Genomic DNA, 23,391 nt, shown 5'->3' on the forward strand with positions numbered 1-23,391 from the left:
TTCCTTCATAGACAACATAAGAAACCTAAGAGTCTGTATTACAAATAAAGCATACATACCATTGCTATAGTTATAGTAGACCCACTGCCCGTTCTTGGGTTTTGGAAGCGACACAGGCGTCTCTTCAGCAGGGAGACTGTAGAATCGGCACTCAATGAATAGCCTTTGGATAGTGTCATCTGTGGTTATTGGAGAATCATTAAGCTTTAAAGCTATGATCTCAATCCGAATTTTCTCTGATGGCTGTTTAAAGAGCAAAACCAAAAATCAACAAGAAAACAAAATCTAGCGAACAAATTATTTATTCTTTTCCACTATCAATTTAAAATAAAATATAAAGGCCAATGGTTTCTTTTCTGGAATGCACTGTATGCTACTGTATGTTACATATGACAGATTATTCACGACAGAGAGAGAGAGAATGAGATTCTAATGCCCCAGGGTTTGAAGTTAACAGTGCCATGGCGATAGTCTCCTGATTTACATCTGTGGCTATAAATACCCCACTAGTAGTCTATCAGGAATGACGATTATGAGATCTTCATCTCCTATTGCTTTCAGAATGACAAGTATCAGTTGGCTTTGTTTCAAACTATGTAATAAAATACATGTTTATCACTGCTTTTATTTAATCTACAGTACCTGAGAAAGTTTCAATTATTCAGAGATCAAAGCCTATTGAACACTTTATCACTATTATGCTAATATATGTAGCTATATGAATCTACATTAGCTACAGCAGAATCTACAGCTAATTCTCATATATTCTGCCACAATATATTTGATTCAATAAGTAATATATTTTCAAATAAAAGAAAATTTTTGTATCTAATTTAATACATATTTTCTTAACAATTTATTTTTTATTTTACATTCACAGAATTAACCACTAAAATGATATTTGCTTAATTTTTCCTTCAATGCTCATTTAATAGATATCGGTGTCACAGACATTAGATGAGAGTTACAATTTTTTCCTTGAGTAATGATTTCAAATAATAGACAACAATTTAAAAATTAGTTCACACCAAAATAACTCCTCAGTGAAATTTGTTTTCTACAATTTAAAATCTGGCTTTGTATTGTCAAAATTCCTCTTTAGTAAATTCAGAGACATGCCATTATAAATTATATAACTTCAAATAGCAATGAAAAATCCCCAAATAAGACCCGTTAATACAACCAATTTTTGGAAATTAGTTGTTAAATGTACATCAGTGTGCAAATTGACTATACTGATTACAGAGATATTTCAGAGCATATAATTAATCAAATTGGAAAGCATAAGTATCTTATTGTAAAAATATTCTCATAAAGAATAATTTCCATTGCTGTCAAACCCCCTCAATATTTGATGAAGTAATTTTACCCCCTTCTTTCAAAAGACATTTTCTTTTATTATGTATTCTAAGACACTTTAACTAAAAACTCAAATCTGAATATTTCAATAAGGTTATTTTATTATTCAGTAGATTCATGGAAATTTTACTAGGATGACAGAGAAAATTCCACACCATTCTGTCTCCACTAATACAGGTACAAGGCTGCAGCTGGCAATATTACTAGGATTAGCATAGTATGATGAAATATTTAAAGGAAAATTTTTTCTAAAACCTAATAAATCAAATGACTGCCAAATGTCATTAAAGTGATGGTCTTTGACTTGAATATGCTTTTCATATTCAAATTTGAAAAGAAAGAGATGAAAGCCAGGAAAGGTTACTCGGTTTCAACTAATAACCTCAAGCCCTCTTCGTTCACGTGCATAAAAAATGAAGTTGGCTCTATTGTCTAATCTCACTTCAGAAAAGCCCTTCTCTGCTCGCTGAAGACTATATGGTAAAGAAAATATTTTAAAAGATTTTTTTCCCTAAAAATGTATTGTGGTTTTGAAAATAACTGCACATACATATATTTTATAATTCTAGTCCAAGTGTAGCACAATGCATGATTAAGTCTTTTACATAACTTGGAATTTGACAAACTTAGAATTGTTATAAAATCTTATAAAACATTCATACTTCTGCACAAGAGAATTAAAGGTAAATAGCTATAAAAAGGAAAAAGAGATATACCATTATTTCTACTTTGTGAGGATAGCAGTTTATAGTTTTTTACTACAGAACCAAATGGAGAGACAAATGAATTTTAAAATAGCAGAGGAATCAAATTTATTTAAGTGGTTATTTTATTAATAATATATTAACTATACAATCCCATATGGAAGCTTGCATTATTGTAAGAACTAATTTAGGCTGTCAAATAGGACTACATGCAACTCTTTAAAGTTTAAAATATAATTCTACATAAAAGCAGATACTTGAATCATAGCCCAAGGGGGGTTGGTGGGAGGAAACAAAAAATAAAAAACAAATAGAAAAAAACTAAAAATCCCCATCACAACATAAAAAAGGAAACAGTATATTTCAAAGAAATATAAAAATTTTATATTTTTAAAAATTCTTACTGCTATTTTCTTTTCTGGCTTAGTTTTATTTTTTTTTGGGTATTCCCCTACTCTCATTATTTCTATCATATGACTTTTAAATTCTCTGACCAATATTACTGGCAGAAGTTCAAGTTATTATTTCTTTGTTCAAATGATGCTATCTGAATTACTTTAAATAAATCCAGCCAGGTCTAGAGGTACATGTAGTCTGTAATCCTAGCTACTTGGGAGGCTGAGGCAGGAGAATCACAAATTGGAGGTCAGCCTGGGCAACTAGTGAGACCCTGTTTTAAAATAAGAAATAAAAAAGGCTGGGGATGTAGCTCAGTGGTAGAGTACTTCTGGATTCAATCCCTCATACTGAAAAAAAAAAAAAAAAAAAAACACCCAGAAATGAAATAAATGAACAAAAAGCCCCCAAAGGGATACCTTTGAAGTAGTATATATTTAGGGGAGCAAGCTCTGAAAAAATAATTTTTTAAACATTATAAATTCTGGTTAATAGTATTAAGCAATTTATTTTTCAACAATAAAACAATTCGGGTTGTCTTCATGCCCCTGTAAATCAGAAGTTCAACTGGATCACATGTGAAGATTTGAAGACTGAGAGGTACATCAACTGCATCACAGACACCTAGCGCCTAGCATTTCAGAAATGAATTCATTCTCTCCTCTCCCCTCATCCCACTCATCCTTTGATATTTCTACCTCATCTGATTATATTGTTTTTTTGTTTGTTGTCACCTACGACCAAAAGATTGGAAGCCATTTCCATTTTTTTTTCATACCCACTATATCCTATAGGCCACCCATTTCTGTTCTCTTCCTAAATGTCTCAAGGATTCATTGAATTGTTGAAATCTTATGATATTTCAGACAATCCCAGCTCTAGAAGATGTAAAGAAAACAAGATGTGGTTTCTTTTGCCAGAGAAACTGTGTTAGGTTCTTATGGGAGGTAACCAATAGAGCAGCTTTCTATTAGAAAGTAGAAATCTGGAAGATTAGGGAGGAGATACTAGATGGAATTAGAATAGAAGATTATTTGTTGACAACTGGAAGCAAGCTAATGGTTGTATCAGACTATAAGCTTAGTGATGGCAGGGGCTGTTAGGCTGCTTATTATGTCACTGGTGTGGCATGCAGTACACACTTGGTAAGTAACTGCATCTACTCCATCGCTCCAAGAGAGGTGAGGCACTCCTATCTCTAATCCCTCACCTGCAGCCCCAACCATTCATTATGATAAAAATTTCTCCTTAAAAATCAATCAGGGGCTGTGGCTGCAGCTCAGTGGCAGAGCATTTGCCTACTACCTGTGAGGCACTGATTGATCCTTAGCACTGCATAAAAAAATAAACAAATAAAGCCATGTGTTCATCTACAACTATGAAAAAATTAAAAAAAGAAAGTCTTTAAAAAATCAATCAGGTATCACTTTTCTGCTTAAAAATCCTATTATCAGACAATACAGCCATTCCTTCAAACCTATGTTGTTGGTATTGCTTGAATTTTGTATCTGTTGTTTATTCTGTGTGAAATCATCTTTTCCATCAGACATAATTCAGTCATATGAAGTCCTGAACCACACACAGTTGGTTGTTTTCTCCCCTGGTCCCTCATTGCACTTCGAAGTCACATTGTACTGCATGGATCTTTACATACTGGCTCCTCTCTATGGTCTGTGAGCTCCAGTGGGGCAGGACCATATCTTACTCATCTTCTAGCATTTAACATCCTCCCCAGCATCTAGCACGTAGTAGTCTCTCAATAAATGTTCAGTAAAATAGGGGAGGCTGATTATTTTCTAGATCTTCAGAATATCTTATGTATATTGACAGAAATATGTGAAGCTGCAGTTTTAGTGCTTTCTCATTTAAAATTATATATCTGCTATGTTTTGGAAAGTGGGTCTTGTCAACTACTGCAAAATGTAGAGAAATCGTGCTGTTCTAGATTTTTTTTTTTTAGTATTTATTTATTTTTTTTAGTTTTCGGCGGACACAACATCTTTGTTTGTATGTGGTGCTGAAGATCGAACCCGCGCCGCACGCATGAGAGGCAAGCGCGCTACCGCTTGAGCCATATCCCCAGCCCCTGTTCTAGATTTTTAATTGAACAAAACTTTCTCAAGCACAGGTCTTGAGATGTTATTTATACTTTTCAGTATGTTAGAGATTTTTCACAACAAAAAAATGGGAAAAAGTTCAATTAGGAGAATTAGAAGGGGTAATAAATATTACACTGATTCAAAAGACAAAGACTAAAGCGAAGCATTTTCAGATAGTTGACTTACAATATCTGTTCAGAATTTCTAGAGCACCATGACGGCTCATACCCCTGCAATGTATCAGTGTCTTTCAGTTACATACAGCAAGTTGGCCAGATAGCAGAGGCTTTAGGCTGTTCCTCTTCTGTTTCCTCTCTCTGTGTGTGGGTGTCTGGATCTTTGTGAGTAGGTAAGATGCTTCTTCTCAATACTGTTTTGTTCACCAATTGCCCCATTAGCTTCCCTAGTTAACAAGATGTCAACAACAGGATGTAAAAAAGCATTTATAAATTTTGATTGTGGTGAACAGAAGTAATAGAAATGACAAAATGAGAACTGCATGCAACTCATTTTTAGTTGTCTGTATAGATGGACACTACACATTATGTGATTGAATGATACAGAAATGTGATGACAGCCTGTATTACTCACAGAGAAAAGTGAATTATAGCTTTCATGATTTTGGCTCAATTCCACTATTGCTTCCTGACTGATGGTAATTCACATTTTGGGTCATATTTTTCTATAGTGTTTACTTAGGCTTATTATTGGCATGCTTAAAAATTTCATGTTTCATTTCAGAGTACTGTGCTTAATTCTTCCTTTAGTTTCAACCATCTGAGCAGCCACAATGAAGTTGGATTGTTAGGTTTCTGAAAACTAATTCAACCTGACAAGACTTAAACACAGTATCGTGTAACTGAGAATGGCCTATGACAAAGGTTTTGCAACTTGTTTCAGCCAGTAAGATTTTTTTTTGTACTTTTTTTGAGATGGGGGTCTCACTTTGTTGCCCCGGTTGACCTATGAACTTGTGGTCCTCAGCCACCCAAGTAGCTGGGATTCCAGGCATGTATCACCATGCTTGGCTTTTAGTCAGTAAGATTTAAATCTAATAACCATGGTGAGATTACAGGTGAGCTTAATTTTATTCTAAGTTTCTACAATGAACAGGCATTTAATTTTTTAAAATTATGAAACATTTCAAGCATGAGAAAAGTACAGAATATTATTTGGCATATTTAAGCATTCATCATATTGCACAGATGTTAACCATTTTGCTAAATCTGATTCAAAACTTTTTGTTGTTGTTGAAGAAATAAAATATTTCAGATATAGGTAAAGCCCCCAACTGCCAAATCCCTTCTCCTTCCCTTCATTCCCTAGAGGTAACCACTATCCTGATATTGGCTACATCATTCCTAAACCTGCTTTTGTATTTTCTGTAAGTTATGTGTACCTCCATAAGCACCATATCACTTTCTGCTCTTAGATTTCTTTTGTTGGTAATATTATATTCTATCAATCATTTTGCAATTTTTCACTCAATATATATTTTGATTTATTCATATTTATAATTCAAATCTAATTCATTCATATTAACTGCTATACATAATTCCACTTGCTTATAATCTACATTCTTTTTATTTACTTAGTGATGAACAATTAAGCAGTTTATAGTTTTTTGCTATTATAAACACTGTGGCACTGTATATCATTTTATGTTTATACATACATGATTCTCTTGTGTAGAAATACTTCTTTAATGATTATGATAAAGTCAACTTTAAAGAGGCACCAAATTAGTCTCCAAATAGTGGTACCAATCTATATGGGGATATTTAAACCACCATAAAAATGTTATATATATGTGTTTGTGTAAATAAATACAAATAGAGTTTACGTCCAGGAGCCATAGTATGTAGAACTTGGTACTTTATCTTTTTAAAAAAAATATTTAATTTTTAGTTGTAGTTGGACACAATACCTTTATTTTATTTATTTTTATGTGGTGCTGAGGATCGAACCCAGGGCCCTGCACATGCTAGGCGAGTGCTCTACTGTGAGCCACAACCCCAGCCGAGGCTTTGTTGTTATATTTTATAACAATAGAGACAAAATGGAAATAGAAGGTGATGATCTATGTTTATGCCCTTGAAGAGTTTAAATTTTAATTGAGGTGAGCTCTATACCAGTTCAAAACAGTCGATCCTGACAATCAAACTCACCAGTATATTGGCAGAGGCGTACATAAGTAGGGCAGTAATGCTTAGTGATTAATCATGATTCTTACAACTTCCCTTTTTCCAGCTGAGCCTGGGCAGAGTTATCTGAGTCTCTTTTAAGTCCCCTGACTTCATACTAGGCTTCAAAGCATCCACTTATTAAGAATCATATCCATGCTTCACATAAATTTTGTTTGAAAAGTTTTTGTTTTTGTAAAGTGATAATAGCCCTTTGAGAATTTTTTTTGTTTTTAGTACCAGGGATTGAACTCAGGGGTGCTTAACCAGGGAGCCATATTCCCAACCCTTTTTGTATTTTATTTAGAGACAGGGTCTCACTGAGTTGCTTAGGGCCTTGCTAAGTTGCTGAGGCTTGATCCTCATGCCTCAGCCTCCCAAGCTGCTGGCTTGCACCACCATGCTCGGCAACAATAGCTCTTTGAGATAAATTATAATACACAGGTGATGTCCCTAGAAACTCATTCTATGAGTGTAATATGTTTTTAACAAAAGAAAGCAAACCCAGTTTTCATCAGTGGGTAGTCTATCTTTTCTAATATGTTCTGTTAAAATGCACTACATTGAGCACATAATATAAATGTTGAAAACTTCAGTGATGGGGATCAAGTGGTACTGGAATTGAGTGTTTACTTTTAGAATATTGTCTTACTTTTAGAATAGAATAGAATTGTGTTCACTTTTAGAATAGTGTCCCTTATATACTGTGTAAATACTGAGTCTACAAAGATCAGCAAATTATAGAAGCTTGTTATCACATGTTCTAAAATAGGGGGGTTGGGTGGACGCTCAGACCCTGGGAAACAGAGTTGGAATTCTGGCAGGTGAAGGAAGATGTGAGGTGCAGCTAGGATAGTAGACATTCTTTATTTAGAGGTGGCAGCAGCCTCCAGCTCCAGCTACAGCTCCATTTTGTCCCAGCCAGTTCCATTTTGTTCCCCTGAGCTATTTCCAGAGGCCTTTTTTATATGCAGGCCAGACAAAGAAGGCACACTGCCAACAGGTTACAAAAGTGGGTGCATGCTCACAAGTGCATATGCTGAATCAGGGTGTTCATGACCTTGGCTACATATTATAAACAGAGCCTGCTGGAATCTTTGGGGAGGGAGCCTAACTATAGCCATTGTGGATCTGCCCTGTGAGTGGTTTGTAATATTTTTCCTGTCCTAATACACCTTAAGCATATGACATGATTCCATCAGTTTTTGTGCTTTACTATGGCAGTAAGGTGAAGGAAAGAAAATTTAAAAAAAAGTCACCTTCAATTTCAGGTGATTTTGATAGGCTATTATAGGCTATTCCACTTTTGCCACTGTCGAGAACAGATGTAGTACAGTGACTCTCAATTTGGGCTGCACATTAGTCATGAGGGAAGCTATAAATAAAATTCTTGTTTAATTGATCTGAGTGAAGCCTGGGCCCTGGCATTTAAAGATGCTCCTGAGATGATTCCAATGTGCTGCCAAGGGTGAGAAGTAATCCTCTCCCCTAACACTGTGGTTCTCATACTTTAGCATACTCCAGGATCATCTGATTCAACACAGACTTCTGGGCCCTACCGTCCGAACTTCAGATTTATCAGGTCTGGGGTAGGGCCCAAGAATTTGCATCTCTCCCAAATTCTCAGGTGATATCAAGAATGCTGGTTTAGGGAATCACACTTTGAGAAATATTGCCCTAAACAAAAAAAATGATTCACCCTACTTTAAAGGTATTTACAGAAAAACTTCTATAGTGTTCAAATTAAATTCTCCTTTAGGTAACATATTTTTCTGCAGGATAGCTAACAAATTATTTCCTTCTTAGAGGCAATCTATACTCATCATTAAAAATAACCCAGTAATATCAATTATAAAAAGTAAAATATGAATGCTTTGTTTCATCTGTTAAAAGAAAAATTTTTTAGATGTGAAATCTAGGAGAGTTTATATGAGTGAAGTAAAACTTATGCATGAAATGTGCAGCTCCCAGAATCAGAACAGGTCCTAAGAACTCTAGTCAGCAATGTGATCAGTAGTGCTTATAGAAAACCAATGATGAGTCACAGAAAACAATCTGTCTATAGTCTAGTCAGCTAGTCAGTTGATTAGTTTGACCAGTTAATTGTTTATAGTTTAATTAGTTAATTGGCTACAAGGCCTTGTGAAACTAACCAAAGCTCAGTTACTATGATTAAACTCTATATTGGTTTGGTCTGTTGAGCCTACTGCAAGTGCCCAGTCCAATCTGCCGCCTCCTACAAAATTTTATTTAACACATCCCATCTCCTAACTTGGCACTTGGCAATTTTTTTTTTCCTGTAAAGGGAAAGAGAGCAAATATTTCTGGCATTGTAGGTTACAGAGTCTCTGTTGCAGATACTCAACTTTATCCTTATAGAGTAAAAGCAGCCATAAACAATTTTAAATGAATGAGTGTGGCTGAGTTCCAGTACAAACGTATTTACAAAAACATGCTGGATTTGGCACATGAACATTGTTTGCTGACTCCTGCCTTATAGATACTCACTGCTAACAATGGTATATATCTTTTTAGACATTTTTTTTTTGCTTATAATTGTTACATCTGTATGTGCATATGAAGTGCATGTAATCTGTAAATAGACCTCTGTTTTTTTTTTTTTTTAAATGAAATCACCAGTGAGGCACAAAGAGCAAAGAGTATGTTAGAAGGAAATGGGAATTTTCACACGTTGTTATGCATCAAAATGTTCATTTTAACCAGAAGTGTCTGCATTAGCAAAAATTGGTAGAAACCTAAGAGTCCATCAAAAGGGGCTTATTTAAATAAATGTGGAATACTTTTAAAATGGAACATTGTGTGTATGTTAAAACAAGAGAATGCTTCTACAGAATGAAGAAGCATTTTTTTTTTGTAAAAAAAGTTACAAAATAAAAAATAATTTAAAAAGAAATTACTATCAGTAGATTCATTCAACATTTCTGTTTCTACATAAAATATATTTTAAAACATACATTCTATCTAGCTTGAGTTTCCACATATAAAACACTGGGAGAGATTTATTATCCATTGATAGGATATCATTTTTTATTCCAAAGAGATTTAATTATTTTTCATACATGAATTGCTTCTTGCATTTTGACTTTCAAAGTTTTACAATATATTTGCTGAACACCATTACTGCAATCACCTGGGAAAGCCACCTTATTGTTCAGAGAATCTGGTTTCTGGGTGCAACTGTAATTTAGTGCAATTGAATATGGCAGCTTTTACAAAACTGCTATTAGCAGTAACAGAAAGAGCGGGATGTAAATATGTGCTGCACAGAAGAGTCCATTGCTTTTTCAGCCTGTGATTTCCCATTCTCACCTGTGGGCACATTTTAGGAAATCTGTGAGTTGATGGCAATACATTTTGTTGTGAAACATGAGTACATTATTTAAATTATGAAATTGGAAATAATGCAAAGGAAGGCTTGTTAATTTTTTTAATGCCATGGCAAATGCAAATTCCCAGTTTTGATGTCTATTTTGAAGACCTGAAACAAGGCTTTTAATCAATGTATTATACATCAAATTGATACTGTTAACTTCTGATTATTCAAATTAATAAAATATTCATAGAGAAATGTCCAAAGTTTTACATTTCTCAGACTTCTGCCCTCCCACCCCCATTAATTATCATGCCTAGAAGCTTTTTAGTAAAAGCAGCAGTCATCAGGCTGACGGAATCTGACAGGCTAGCAAGGCCCAATTACACTTGCGCTCTGTGGCACTTTGATGTCCGGGAAACGAAAAGAGATAGGGGCAAATTGGGTAGCACATTATGTTAATGACTTGATTTAATCCAGCCACTAAACTTTATGTAGCCTGTTAAAAAAGATGCTAACACTAATTATACCACTTTGGAAAGGAAAGGAGGGGACAAGCATTTCATACTGACAAAGTGAAGCTCATAAATGTTGTAAATGAAATGAAGCAAAATGAAGTAATCTATGATTAATTATAGATCACAGACATGAAGAAAAGAGAAAGAACCAAGCAATGTGTGGAAGTCCTGGGAAATCTGTTAGATTCCTTTTAAGGATCAAAATTTGTAAGATAATAACTATGAGCTGTCAAATTGTGTAACATGAAGAAAACTGAATGATCTTGAATTGCTTACACAGTGTATTAGATAATTCAAATTCATAGGGTAATTGGCATAAATGATATTTATCTAGGACACTACTTCTAGTTTTAATTCTGGAACATTATAGAATAGAGAAAATTTCAAAAAGACTAATTATAGATGAGGGTTTCTTTATTACTTTTAAACTAGTTTATTCTCAAATCTATTTACATTAATTAACAGTATCTTTTAAAATGCATTTTGAGAGCATAAATTCCATAAGAACAAAAGCCTATTTCTCTTATACACTGCTGTATTCCCAGTCCTTAGAACAAGGCTTGCAACACAGCATATGCTCATTAAATATGTTTTTAATGAATGAGTGATCTTTTTTCCCTATTCCTTAAAATTACTCAGAGGAAGACAGGCACAGTGGTGCACACCTGTATATTCCAGCTACTTGGGAAGCCGAGGTAGGAGGGCCGCTTGGGTTCAGGAGTTTGAGGCCACCCTTGGCAACACAGTGAGACCCCATCTCAAATAACAATAACCAAAAGCCAATTCAGAGGCCCCAATGCCCTGGACTGTGCCCGCCTTTTCAGCCTATTCTTCTGGGGGCTCCTCAATGCCATAATAGGCTTAGCTCATGCTAAAGCCACTCGAATCGCAGCAGAAGCCATGCTTCAGGTTCTCTCATTCTTTGTATTTCTTTGGCCTATATAGATCCTTTCCCAGTTCTGCTTAACTCCTAATCATCTTCAACACTGGCTCAAACTGTACTAACTCTAGAAAGTCATTCTTGATCAAGGCCCCTGAGGCTGACTTAGGCACCCCTCCACTCCATTCCAGCATTGATCACCAGGCTTTATGCAGCTGCCCCTCTGTATCCTTGGGATATTGGTTTTAGGATCACCCCCTCCTCAGATGCTCAAGTCCCTAATAAAAAATGGTATAGCATTTGGTATATCTGTTAGCACATAACCTACAACATGTCTTCCCAAATTCTTTAAATAACCTCTAGATTTCTTATAATACTTAACACAATGTAAGTGCTATGTAAATATTATTAGTGTATTTAAGGAATACTGATGAGAAAAAACTTGTAAATCTTCAGTACAGATACATTTCCCCCCAAAAAAACTTTGATTTCAGGTTGGTTGAACCCATAGACGAGCAGAATCTGTGGATCTGGATGGTTGACTATAACTTTGTCCTCCACAGACTGTGAATTCCTTTATAAAGGGAAGGGGCTGCTTCGTTTATGTCTGCCTAATACACAGTAGCTGCTAATGAATGATGAACTGATTTGAGGAGGCTACTGGGATCCTGGCCCCTCTTCTTTCATCTCTGGCAATCAATTGAACAGGTTTCCTTTGCCCTGCACTGCTGCCATGACATGTTGCCTTGTCACACGTCCCAAAGCAATGTGGCCAACTGACGAGGGACTGAAACCTCTAAAACTGTGAGCCAAAATAAACCTTTCTCTCTATAAGCTGCTTATTTCAGGTATTTTGTTACACTAATAGAAAGGTTTCTAACATGCCTTTCTTCTCATGACGGTTATGTATCACTGTCCTGAGCTTTCTATCTGACACAGTTCCTAAAGAAGAAACAACAAAAACACGAATAAACCACAAGTATTTTTAAGCTTAAAAAAGGATGTGCAGTACAATACTTCAACTAAAGTTAATGACATCAAAACTGAACAAAATGACACCTGATTACCCCTGAGCAGATGCACTGTAAAGGACACAGCACTGTTTTTACAGAATTCCCAACAAAATGTATAACCAGAATCTGATCTTGAGGAAATACTAGACAAAATCAAATTGAAGGATATTCTACAATATAAATGGACTGTAGTCTTAAAAAAAAAAAAGTTAGGGTTATAAAAGACCAAAACAAATGCTGAGGAACCATTACAAATTAATGCAGGCCAAAGAGACATAAAAAGAAAGTGCAATATGTACTTTGGATTGGATCTTGGACCAGATTAATAAAATGCTATAAATGATACTATAGGAACAACTGGCAAAGTTTTAATGAGAACTATAGATTAGTGTTTTATTGTGAAATAAATATTTTGTCTTTGTCCAGCATCCTGACATGTGATACTTAAAATCCTTGGAGGGCTGGGGTTGTAGCTCAGTGGTTGAGTGCTTGTCTAGCATGTGTGAGCACTGGGTTTGATTCTTAGCACTGAATATAAATAAATAAAATAAAGGTCCATTGACAACTAAAAAAAATATTTTAAAAAAGTCCTTGGAACCTCTGGAGTGATTAGAGTGTCTTTTGCATACTAATAAAATGACTGGTGCCTGGGAACTGGTTACCAGAAGACTCTTAGCCCTGTCTCTCCTAACTTGAAGACAGGGGAGAGGGGCTGAAGGCTAAGTTGGTCATCAATGGCCAATGATATAATCATAATACCTATACCATGAAGCCTCCATGAAACCCAAAAAGAATGGGACTGGAGAGCTCTGAGGTAGGAGGAGGTTCCTGGAGGGTGCACAGCCAGAGGGCATGGAAGCTCTGGTTCCTTCTCACATACATTGCACTATGTCTCTCTTCATCTATGTCCTTTGTAATATGCTTTAGAATAAGCCAGTAAAGAGATAAGGGTTTCCTTGAGTTCTATGAGCCATTCTAGCAAATTAATTGAAAATAAGAAGAGAGTTGTGGGAATCCTGATTTATGGTCATTTGGTCAGAAGCACAGGCCAAACAAGGTGGAGGTGAGACTGGTATCAGAAGTGGGGGGCAGTCTTGTGGGGCTGAGTCTTAGCCTGTAGGATCTGAAGTTTCCTCCTCTAGGTAGATGGTGTCAGGATTAAAGTCACTCAGATGGTGATCTCCTTGGTGTATGGAGGAAAACCCCACAAACAGCTAGTCATAGAAATGTTGTTAGCATATTGTTCTGAGGGTTTAGCAGGAGAAATAGAGTTCTTCCCACCCTATATCTGCAGAATTATATAACAATCTTTATTATTGTTCTGTAGTATTTAGAGATAAAGGAGCATGATTTCTGCAATTATCAAATGGTTCATAACAATTATGTACATAAGAATGTGTTTAAAAATAAAAATATAAGGGCTGAGGATATAGCTCAGTTGGTAGAGTGCTTGCCTTGTATGCACAAGGCCCTGGGTTCAATCCCCAGCACCACACACATACATACACACACACAAAAATACAAGTATATGCACATATACTCATATGAGAGAACAGAAATGATAAAAATGTAGCAAAATGTGAATATGGGTATAATGGTTAATAAAATGTGAATAAAGGTATACAGTTATTCTTTTTACCACTTTTTCAATATTTAACGGAAGGTTCCTTTTTTTGTATTAAACGGTTTGCAGAAAAATTGTTGTTATCTATAAAAATGCTGTATTTGGCTATCTGAGTCCATTTGCACAGAATATACAGACTGGGTAATTTATAAATAATAAAATTTATTCCCCACAGTCATGAAGGTTGAGGAGTTCAAGACCAACACCATGGTTGGTATGGTGTCTGGTGAGGACTGCTCTTTCTGTTTGCAAAATGGTGCCTTATTGCAAGAGACTCTCTTTAATTTCATGCCCTTTCAAAAGGGTGCTAATCCCATTTGTGGTCATGGAGCCCTCATGACTGAATGACTTCCCGCAGTTCTTAATACTGTGGCACTGGGGATAAAATTTCAACATGAACTTTGAAGGAGACATTATCAGTTAAGCCATAGCATGCACTTTTATAATGATTTCTTTAGTTTTGTTTCCATACTTACAGATTATACCTTTTTATTCTATTTGGTATATAATTTAACAACACTAAATTTCACCTGCTAATGTAAGACTGGTCTGTACGTTCAATTGAAAACAGAATTTTTAAAAGTACATAAGACATGATTAATGGTTACTGAGGCATGAAGAATTGCTTGCTTTAAATGATGTTCACAATTTTGAGATAGCATCTAAAACCATTAGAGGAAGTCAGATTTTGGACAGGAAGTGAAGACTGTATTAGGCTATAGCAAAGTAACACAAATTACTTTTCCTGAATTAACAAGAAAAAAAAAAAAAAACATTAGTTTACTACAAAGGAAAAATACTAATTGCCTTCAGGAGGTGATTAAGTCACAAGAGCTCCATGTGCCTAAGTGGGTTTAGCACCTTCATAAAAGGGCAAAAATTGAAGAGAGTTCTCTTGCAATAAGGCACCATCTTGGAAGCAGAAAGAGCAGTCCTAACCCAGGATTACTTGACTACTTTAGAGGAAGTTTTTCGTTTGCTAAAAAGTCTTTGTTGAATCATAGTTCTTTGTTCTTCCTTAGTTAAGAGCAATGTACAACTTCACTGAAGGGCTAGCAACACTGCCAACACATACATGGTTCTATTGTAGGTCTAGGGCAGGAATTCTCAGCCTATGTACCACTGATACTTTGAGACAGATGACTCTTTGTTGTGGGTCCTGAACATCAATGCATGCTTAGCAGCAACCTTGACTTCTGCCCTTGGGATGCCAGTAGCAGTTTCTCCCAATGTAAAAAACAAAAATGTCTCCAGATACTGCCAAATGTCTCTTGGGGGAAAAAGTGCCTTCAGCTAAGCATCACTAATCTAAGATGATATAATTTAGACAAAAATTTCCCATATATTTAAAGTTAATTTTACATGATGAATAAAGTGTTTAGAAAATTAAAATAATGATTGTACTGTGCCCTAGTATTTACTGTAAAGTAAAATCCAAAATGTTTGGCCTGCTGCATTGTAATGGAGGCCTCCTTTCCTTGTCCCTTTCCACAGGAGGGCTGCTCTATTAGCACGTTCTTGACTTGCGAAACACACTGTGCATCCTTCCCTGTATTAGAAGTGCACCTGATTTTCTTCCCATGTTCAGATGTCACAGTTATAGCGGGGTACTCTTTCTTACTGTGTGACTGGATGAACAGTACACATCTGAAAAGACGGGGCCAATGCAGAAGCCAGGTAGGGCTAATTAGGTCTCTTTCCTGGGCATGCACATTTATCTTGTGACTATCTTTGGGTAACAAATAAGTGAGGCAGAGAAATGCAATCTAAAACAATTAAAAGAAGACATGCAGCCCACAAGAAAGGGAAGGAGGCCAGTGGGCCAGCTCATGGGCATATCCTTCATGACATATATTAAAAAAACCACTCTGAGTTCTCCCCCTACAAACATCCTTTATTAGTGGAATGATTGTGAGCAAGTCACTTTTTCTATCAAGATTTCAGTTTACTCATTTGGCAAATAAGAAGGATGGGTTGGAAGTTCACTGTGCATTCTTTAGCTCAAGTATATGACTATGACATAAATCATTGATACTGTCTCCTGACACTGTTTTTTAGCTGTAATTTAACTGTTGAATTACCACTTGGCTTTTCATGAGCACTTCTTACCAATAAGTATAGACGCTTCCTGAAAGCAGGAATGGAACACTGTGTTTACTTATTGTGGGAAGAAGCAATCACAAACTGCAGGCAGTAAGTTCATGGGAATCACTCAATTATAACAAAAGGTCTGAGTGCCATTTGTAAATTGACAAGATAACATGTCCTTGGGTACGAGTCTCCACAGAACCCAGGACTGACATAGTACCTCATTTCTCATATTTTTATGTTCAAAAGGCTAAATCATGGAGCTTAAATCATAAAAAACCTGATGAAGTTGCACAAACTCACAGAACTATTGATACAGGAGAAGGCAATGTTTGAGTCAAACATGCAGGCTTATGGTGAATGGAGGGTTCTAGTAAAATGGTGTAGTGGTTAATTTTATTTGACAACCTGATTGGGCCATGGGGTCCAACAGTATTCCAGGTGTTAGGGAGGGTTTTCTAGATGAGATTAAGGTTTGAATTGGTAGAATGAGTAAAGCATACTATCCTCTCTAATCTGGGTAGGTGTCCTCCAATCAGTTGGACCTGAACAGAATAAAAAGACTAAGAGGGAACTCCTCCTGCAATGACTGCTTGAGTGGGACAAGGGTCTTTTTTTTCCTGTCTTCAGACTTGGACTGAAACACTGGTTCTTTTTGGTTCCTGATGGCTTTCAGACCAGAATTTATACCAAAGGTTCTCCTGTTTCTCAGACCTTTGGACTCAATCTGGAACTATATTAATTCTCCTGAGTCACCTGCTTACTGAATACAGATCTGGCACTTCTTAGTCTCCATGATCAAAGGAGCCAATTCTTTCAATAAATCTCCTTCAATATCTACCTGTCTACTTACCTACCTACCTATCTGCCTATATATCATCTCATATGGGTTCTGTTTATGGCTAAATCCTGTACAAGGGACTCATTTTCCCACTGACACTATTATCAAATTGTTCTAATGAGAGCGTAGAGAATTTTCATTCATTGGTTTCATAAAATTATTTAAAAATTTATGATGTGATTAAGCAAAAACATTAAACTTAATTGCACTGAGTGCTATAGATAAAAGTCTTCAGGCAACCATATGTAAAATTCCTTCCTTGATTTATCAGTTTTAAATGATGAAGATTGCATATGTCAAGTTTCTCTTAGTTAGATGATACTATCATAAATAATAATGATAATAACAATAGTCAAATTTTGGACAGATGAAATGCTCTGTACTTCTCAAATACACAAACAATGTACATTTCTTTCATGGAGGCATCTGTGACAACATGTTCTTATAAATGGTTTTGATTTGCAGAGATATTAAGTTAAGATTGTTTGAAAGAAATGTTAAAAGAAATATTATAATTCTTACCAATAAAGTAGAAATTCTAAAAAAAGGAGTGAAATTAATCATTTTAGGAAAATTAATGTAAATGAACAGAAAATGCTAGGGCTTTTTACTTCACTCACATTTACTTTATAAAAACTTCCCTCCTACAGTAAAAATTACTCCAGTAGACAATACACTTCCTACATATATTTAAAATACTATTCTCTTTTGAGAGAAAGTTTTAATTTACACATTCCTTTTCTGCAATGTGCCATAAAACAAACAATTCCTGCCCCAAATTAATTACATTCTGAGATGGTTTAATTTTTTTGTCAGAAATGAAATAATTTTAACAGTTTATCAGGGGACATCTTTAGATATGCATAGTCTATGAATTCATATAAGCAACCTGTTATAATTTCAAATGCAATCTGACATTTTGAATTCTCAGAAGTTCAGAGCTGAGTGAATATATCTTTGTAGAATATTCCTGAAAAGGAGTCAGGGAGGTTAGCTGGTTTTAGCAAGTAACTGTCTAAGCTTATTGGTGTTAGGTGTCTTGGTAAAAAAATAAAATGCTTTCATGTTGTAGTCCATCATATAATGAAATCATAAATAAAACTGATTTGTACTATATGATAACTTATTAAGATTATGATATATTAATAATTTTCCAGAAATATTTTTCTGTAAGATTTTCATTTATGCCAGGTGAACTGGCATACACCTGTAATCCCAGCAACTTGGAAGGCTGAGGCAGGAGGATTGCCAATTTCAAAGCCAGCCTCAGCAAGGCCCTGTCTCAAATAAAAAAATAAAAAAACAAGGTTGGTGATTGTGGCTCGATGGTTAAGTACCCCTGGGTTCAATCCCCAGTACCTGAACAACAACAACAATAATAACAACAACAATAAAAGATCTTCATCATGAAGAAGGATATACTATGAACAAAGGCAGCCTTATTTCAGAACATCTCTAGTTGGCATCAAGCTACTAACCTGTTTGATATTATTGGAGATAGGACTTGGAATAATACAATCATCACTGTCAGAATCTGATCTATCCTCTTCATCTGTTAAAAAATAAAAAGGTACATATGTTTACCCAAGTTAAACCATTTTTATTTATACCTTGTGAAATAGAAACAAGCACACATGATAAACTTAAAAGAACAATATGACAATTATTTCTAGATCCTTTTTAGCAGCAAATATGTTTACACATACATTACATTTTAGAAAAAAGAATGAACAGAAATTCCAAGGTAAATTTTGGTAAAATACAAAGGAAATAAAAATAAATATGTAGTTTGTTGTAGTATAAAATTAAACAAAATTTAGATAGAAGCATAACAGATGTTTTCTAAAAATCTAACCAGTAATATTGTGTAAAAATCAATGTTATCCTTGCTGTTTAAGAGTTTTAAAACTTCGACTGCTTACTAAGGTAAAAGTGACATATAATAAACTATACACATTTAAAAAGAAAAACCTGAAATGGGATATGTTTAATTTTGTGACACCATCACCACAATTAAGAAAGTGAACATATCCAATAATCCCCAAAGTTTCCTCAGACCCCTCTGTAATCTCTTCTCTGCTGCTCCATGTTCTGGTTCATTCTTCTTCAGCCCACTAACCTTCTTTCTTTTTTTGTTGGGGGAGGTAATGGGGATTGAACTCAGGGGCACTTGGCCACATAGCCACATTCCTAGCCATATTTCTTTTTTAGTTGTAGTTGGATACCTTTATTTCACTTATTTACTTTTATGTGGTGCTGAGGATCGAACCCAGGGTCCTGCATGTGCAGGCGAGTGCTCTACCGCTGAGCCACAAACCCAGCCTCATCAGCCCTCTTTTGTATTTTATTTAGAGACAGGGTCTCACTGAGTTGCTTAGTGCCTTGCTGTTATTGAGGCTGGCTTTGAACTCGAGATGCTCCTGCCTCAGCCTCCCAAGCTGCCTGGGATTATGGGCATTAATCACTGCGCCTGGCACTAACCTGCTTTCTATCACTATGTTTGCTTTTCTAGGCTTTTAAATAAATGAAACCATTCAGTAAGTTGTCTTTTACTGGTCAGGATTCTTTTTTAAATACTTTAATTAATTAAAATTTGTTTTAATTAGTTATGCATGACAGTAGAATGTACTTTGATTCATCGTATATAATGGAGTATAATTTCTCATTCTTTGGTTATACATGGTGTAGAATCCCACCTATCATATAGTTATATATGTACACAGGGTAATAATGTCTGATTCAGTCTATATCCTTCCTATCCGCATATCCCCTCCCCTCCCTTCAACCCTCTCTACCTAATCTAAAGTAACTCTATTCTTCCCTAGTGGCCCCCCTCCAATTGTAAATTAGCATCTGCATATTAGAGAAAATATTTGGCCTTTACTTTTTTGGGATTGGCTTATTTTTCTTAGCATGATATTCTCTAACTCTATCCACTTACCAGCAAATGCCATAATTTCATTCTTCTTTAAGGCTGAGTAATATTCCACCATATATGTATGTGTGTGTGTGTGTGTGTGTGTGTATATATATATATATATATATATATATATATATATATATATATATAATTTTTTAAATCCATTTTTTAAATCCATTCATCTGTTGAAAGGCACCTAGGTTGGATCCATAGTTTAGCTATTGGGAATTGGGCTACTATAAACACTGATGTGGCTCCATCACTATAATATGCTGATTTGAAGTCCTTTGGGTATAAACCAATAAGTGGGATAGATGGGTCAATGGTGGTTCCATTCCAAGTTTTAGGAGGAATCTTCATTCTGCTTTCCATAATGGTTGCACCAATTTGCATTCCCACCAGCAACATATGAGTGTACCCTCCCCCCCACATCCTTGCCAACGTTTATTGCTGTTTATATTCTTGATAACTGCCATTCAGACTGAGGCGAGATAAAATCTTAGCGTAGTTTTGATTTACATTTCTCTAATTGCTGAAGATGATGAACATTTTCTCATATATTTGTTGATCTCTGGTCAGGATTCTTAGTTTTGATTTTTAAAAGGTCAAGACGGTAGAGTAATCCAACTGATAATACTGACCCCCAAAGAGAATATGAAACTGTTTAAAACATAAACAGGTCAGTAATGACATTTCTATTCTATTATGGAGATCCACGCTGACTTAGAAGAGATACAAAATTATAGCTAACAATAGCTAAGCAGATTAATGAACTATAACCCATAGTTTCTGTCAAGAAATGGATATGATGAGGTAGATCTTGCTATTAGATGATGTTTTATGATGCATATGCTAACAGATGAAACAAAATAAAGAGTAAAGCAAATAATGGGATTTTAGAAAAGAAAGTCACCTTCTGGTTCCAATTCTTCTGTTATTTCTGTTTCATCCTCAGAAGAAGCCAAGCTTTGTTCTGCAAGTTGACCCTCAGAGAGTAAAGATACATCATCATCTTTTTCTTGCTGGATTTTCTCAGTATTCTCTTTTACCTTAGCTATATTGCCTTCCTGAGAAACCTGCTGAAAGAAAAGCACACTCCTATATTTATTATTGCTTAGATCACATTTTATAGTATTCTTCTTTTTAACATAAAAAATTGTAGTTGTAGATGAACAGAATGCCTTTATTTGTTAATTTTTATGTGGTGCTGAGGATCGAACCCAGTACCTCATGCATGCTAGGCAAGCGCTTTGCCACTGAGCTACAGCCCCAGTCCTTTACATTTGTTTTTTTAGTTGTAGTTGGACACATTACCTTTATTTTATTTATTTATTTTTATGTGGTGCTGAGGATCAAACCCAGGGCCTCGCACATACTAAGCTCTACCACTGAGCTACAACTCCAACCCTTATAGTATGCTTGCTGAAGCATCTGAATGATAAAGCATGTAAATTTGAGAAATATACAGATATGCAATATATATGTGAAACACTCATTATAAAATGAAAAATTACATAGAAAATGAAAAATGAAATAAAAATATGCATATAAATGAAAACCTTAATATATACTAAAATGCATTTATCTCAAAATGGATAGTTAGTTTTGATTTTTAAAAATTAATTAAAAATAATTTAAAAAATTATTAAGACTTGAATTCACATAATCTATTTGTTGTCTGCCACTACCAGTATAATTGCAGCTGTCAAATTTAACATAATTAATAATTGTACTTGTCATATTTTTAATGTTTTTAATGCAAGGAATTCTCATACAAAAATAGGATAAATATTATCATTTCTCAAACCACATCAATACTAAGACAAAGCCTTCAAGAATCAAATTAAACCTTTCAAAATATTTTTAATATAATTGCATACCTTGGGAATATTTGAAATAGTTGTTGTATTAATTTCTATTTTTGCTGTATGATCCACTTCTGGTGAAATTTCCTTCATATCTTCAGGAGGAGGCGAAGTCTCCTTGCACTAATGTGAAAACATGAATGAATGTATATTATTATTCTAAGACTTTTACAAATATATATATATATACATATAAATGAATGTGTGTATATATACAAATAAAAACTAACAAGAAATAAAATAGTCACCCATGTGACAATAAATTTAATTACTTTAGTGTACTTCAATAAACTGATGAATACACTTTTTGTTTTTGTTTTGTGGTGCTGGGGACTGAACTCGGGGCCTCACGTATGCTAAACATGTGCTCTAGCAATGAGCTTCATCCCCAAATGGAAATTCTTTAAAGTATATGTACATAGGATTTAATACAAGTATAGCAATGCAAATGTCTGACAATAGGGCACTGTTGGACATTTGCATTTGCAAATATGGAAGAAAATTCACCAAAATTGAGTTGTAGGTTTGTAGAAATGTAATTTTATTTAATTTTGTTTTTTGGTACCAGGGATTGAACCCAGGGGTACTTTACCACTGAGCCACATCCCCAGTCTTTTTAAAAATATTTTATTTAGAGACAGGGTCTTGATGAGTTGCTTAGGGCCTCACTAAGTTGCTTAGGCTGGCTTTGAACTTGTGATTCTCCGGAGCCTCCTGAGCCGCTGGAATTACAGGCATGTGATACCACACCAGGCCTAATTTTATTTTTATTGTTTATTTTCTTATTTATATTTTCTAATATTTCTATGATGATTATATATTACTTGTACAACTTAGAAAGTTATATATAGTAAAATAGTTATATTTCCTACAATCAGTATTATTTTTTTATTATGCTAAATATCAACTTACAGTTAACTATTATTCCAGCATTTCAAAATTTTGTTGATTTTTAAAATGTAATTTATAATTTTTACTATTTTAAAATTAAACTTGCCCAATAAAGAATGTGTAAAAGATAAATAATATATAAAAGAAATAAATGAATACAAATCTATATTCCTACTACTCAATAGTAATATTTTTAATAATGTGTTAGATTTTTATTACTTTATAACTAAATTATTATTATTATTGTTTTGTTTTGTGGTACTGGGATTCAAACCCAGAGGTGATTTATAACTGAGATACATCTCCAGCCGTTTTCAGTTTTTATTTTGAGACAGGGTCCTACAAACTGCCCAGATTGGCCTCCAATTTGCAATCCTGGCTCAGCTTTCCAAGACGCTGGGATTACAGGCACACATGTTTCACTGTGCCCAACTATTTATAATTTTTATGTAATTAAAATTTTTATTTATATGGTGATTTGTGTTATAAACACAATATATTCTGTTAACATTTTAAAAATTAATATAACAATTTTCTCCTATTATGAAACTTTGGGAAAATATAATTTAAAATAACACCTATATTGATAAGTGTATCATGGTTTAATGAACTATTTCACTACTGTTGGACTTAACTATTTCATGATTTTTAGATATTATGACTAATATTGCAACAAACA

General features: G+C 34.7%; 1 protein-coding gene across 3 annotated transcripts in view; it reads right to left on the reverse strand.

Annotated features, from left to right (window-relative positions):
- Rpgrip1l (RPGRIP1 like) overlaps nucleotides 1-23,391 on the reverse strand; it is a 101,557-nt gene that overhangs the window by 19,166 nt on the left and 59,000 nt on the right. For 2 of the 3 annotated variants that reach the window (XM_071604436.1, XM_027938964.2), the window contains exons 20-23: nucleotides 21,837-21,944; nucleotides 20,870-21,035; nucleotides 18,515-18,588; nucleotides 60-243 (exon numbers count right to left, since the gene is read on the reverse strand). In XM_071604436.1, the coding sequence (XP_071460537.1) occupies nucleotides 60-243; nucleotides 18,515-18,588; nucleotides 20,870-21,035; nucleotides 21,837-21,944 (532 nt within the window). The remainder of the gene's footprint in view (nucleotides 1-59; nucleotides 244-18,514; nucleotides 18,589-20,869; nucleotides 21,036-21,836; nucleotides 21,945-23,391) is intronic. The other variant, XM_071604435.1, reaches the window with a different exon arrangement.

Source organism: Marmota flaviventris, chromosome 18, assembly GCF_047511675.1.
Source record: "Marmota flaviventris isolate mMarFla1 chromosome 18, mMarFla1.hap1, whole genome shotgun sequence".
NCBI classification, from domain to species: Eukaryota; Metazoa; Chordata; class Mammalia; order Rodentia; family Sciuridae; genus Marmota; species Marmota flaviventris.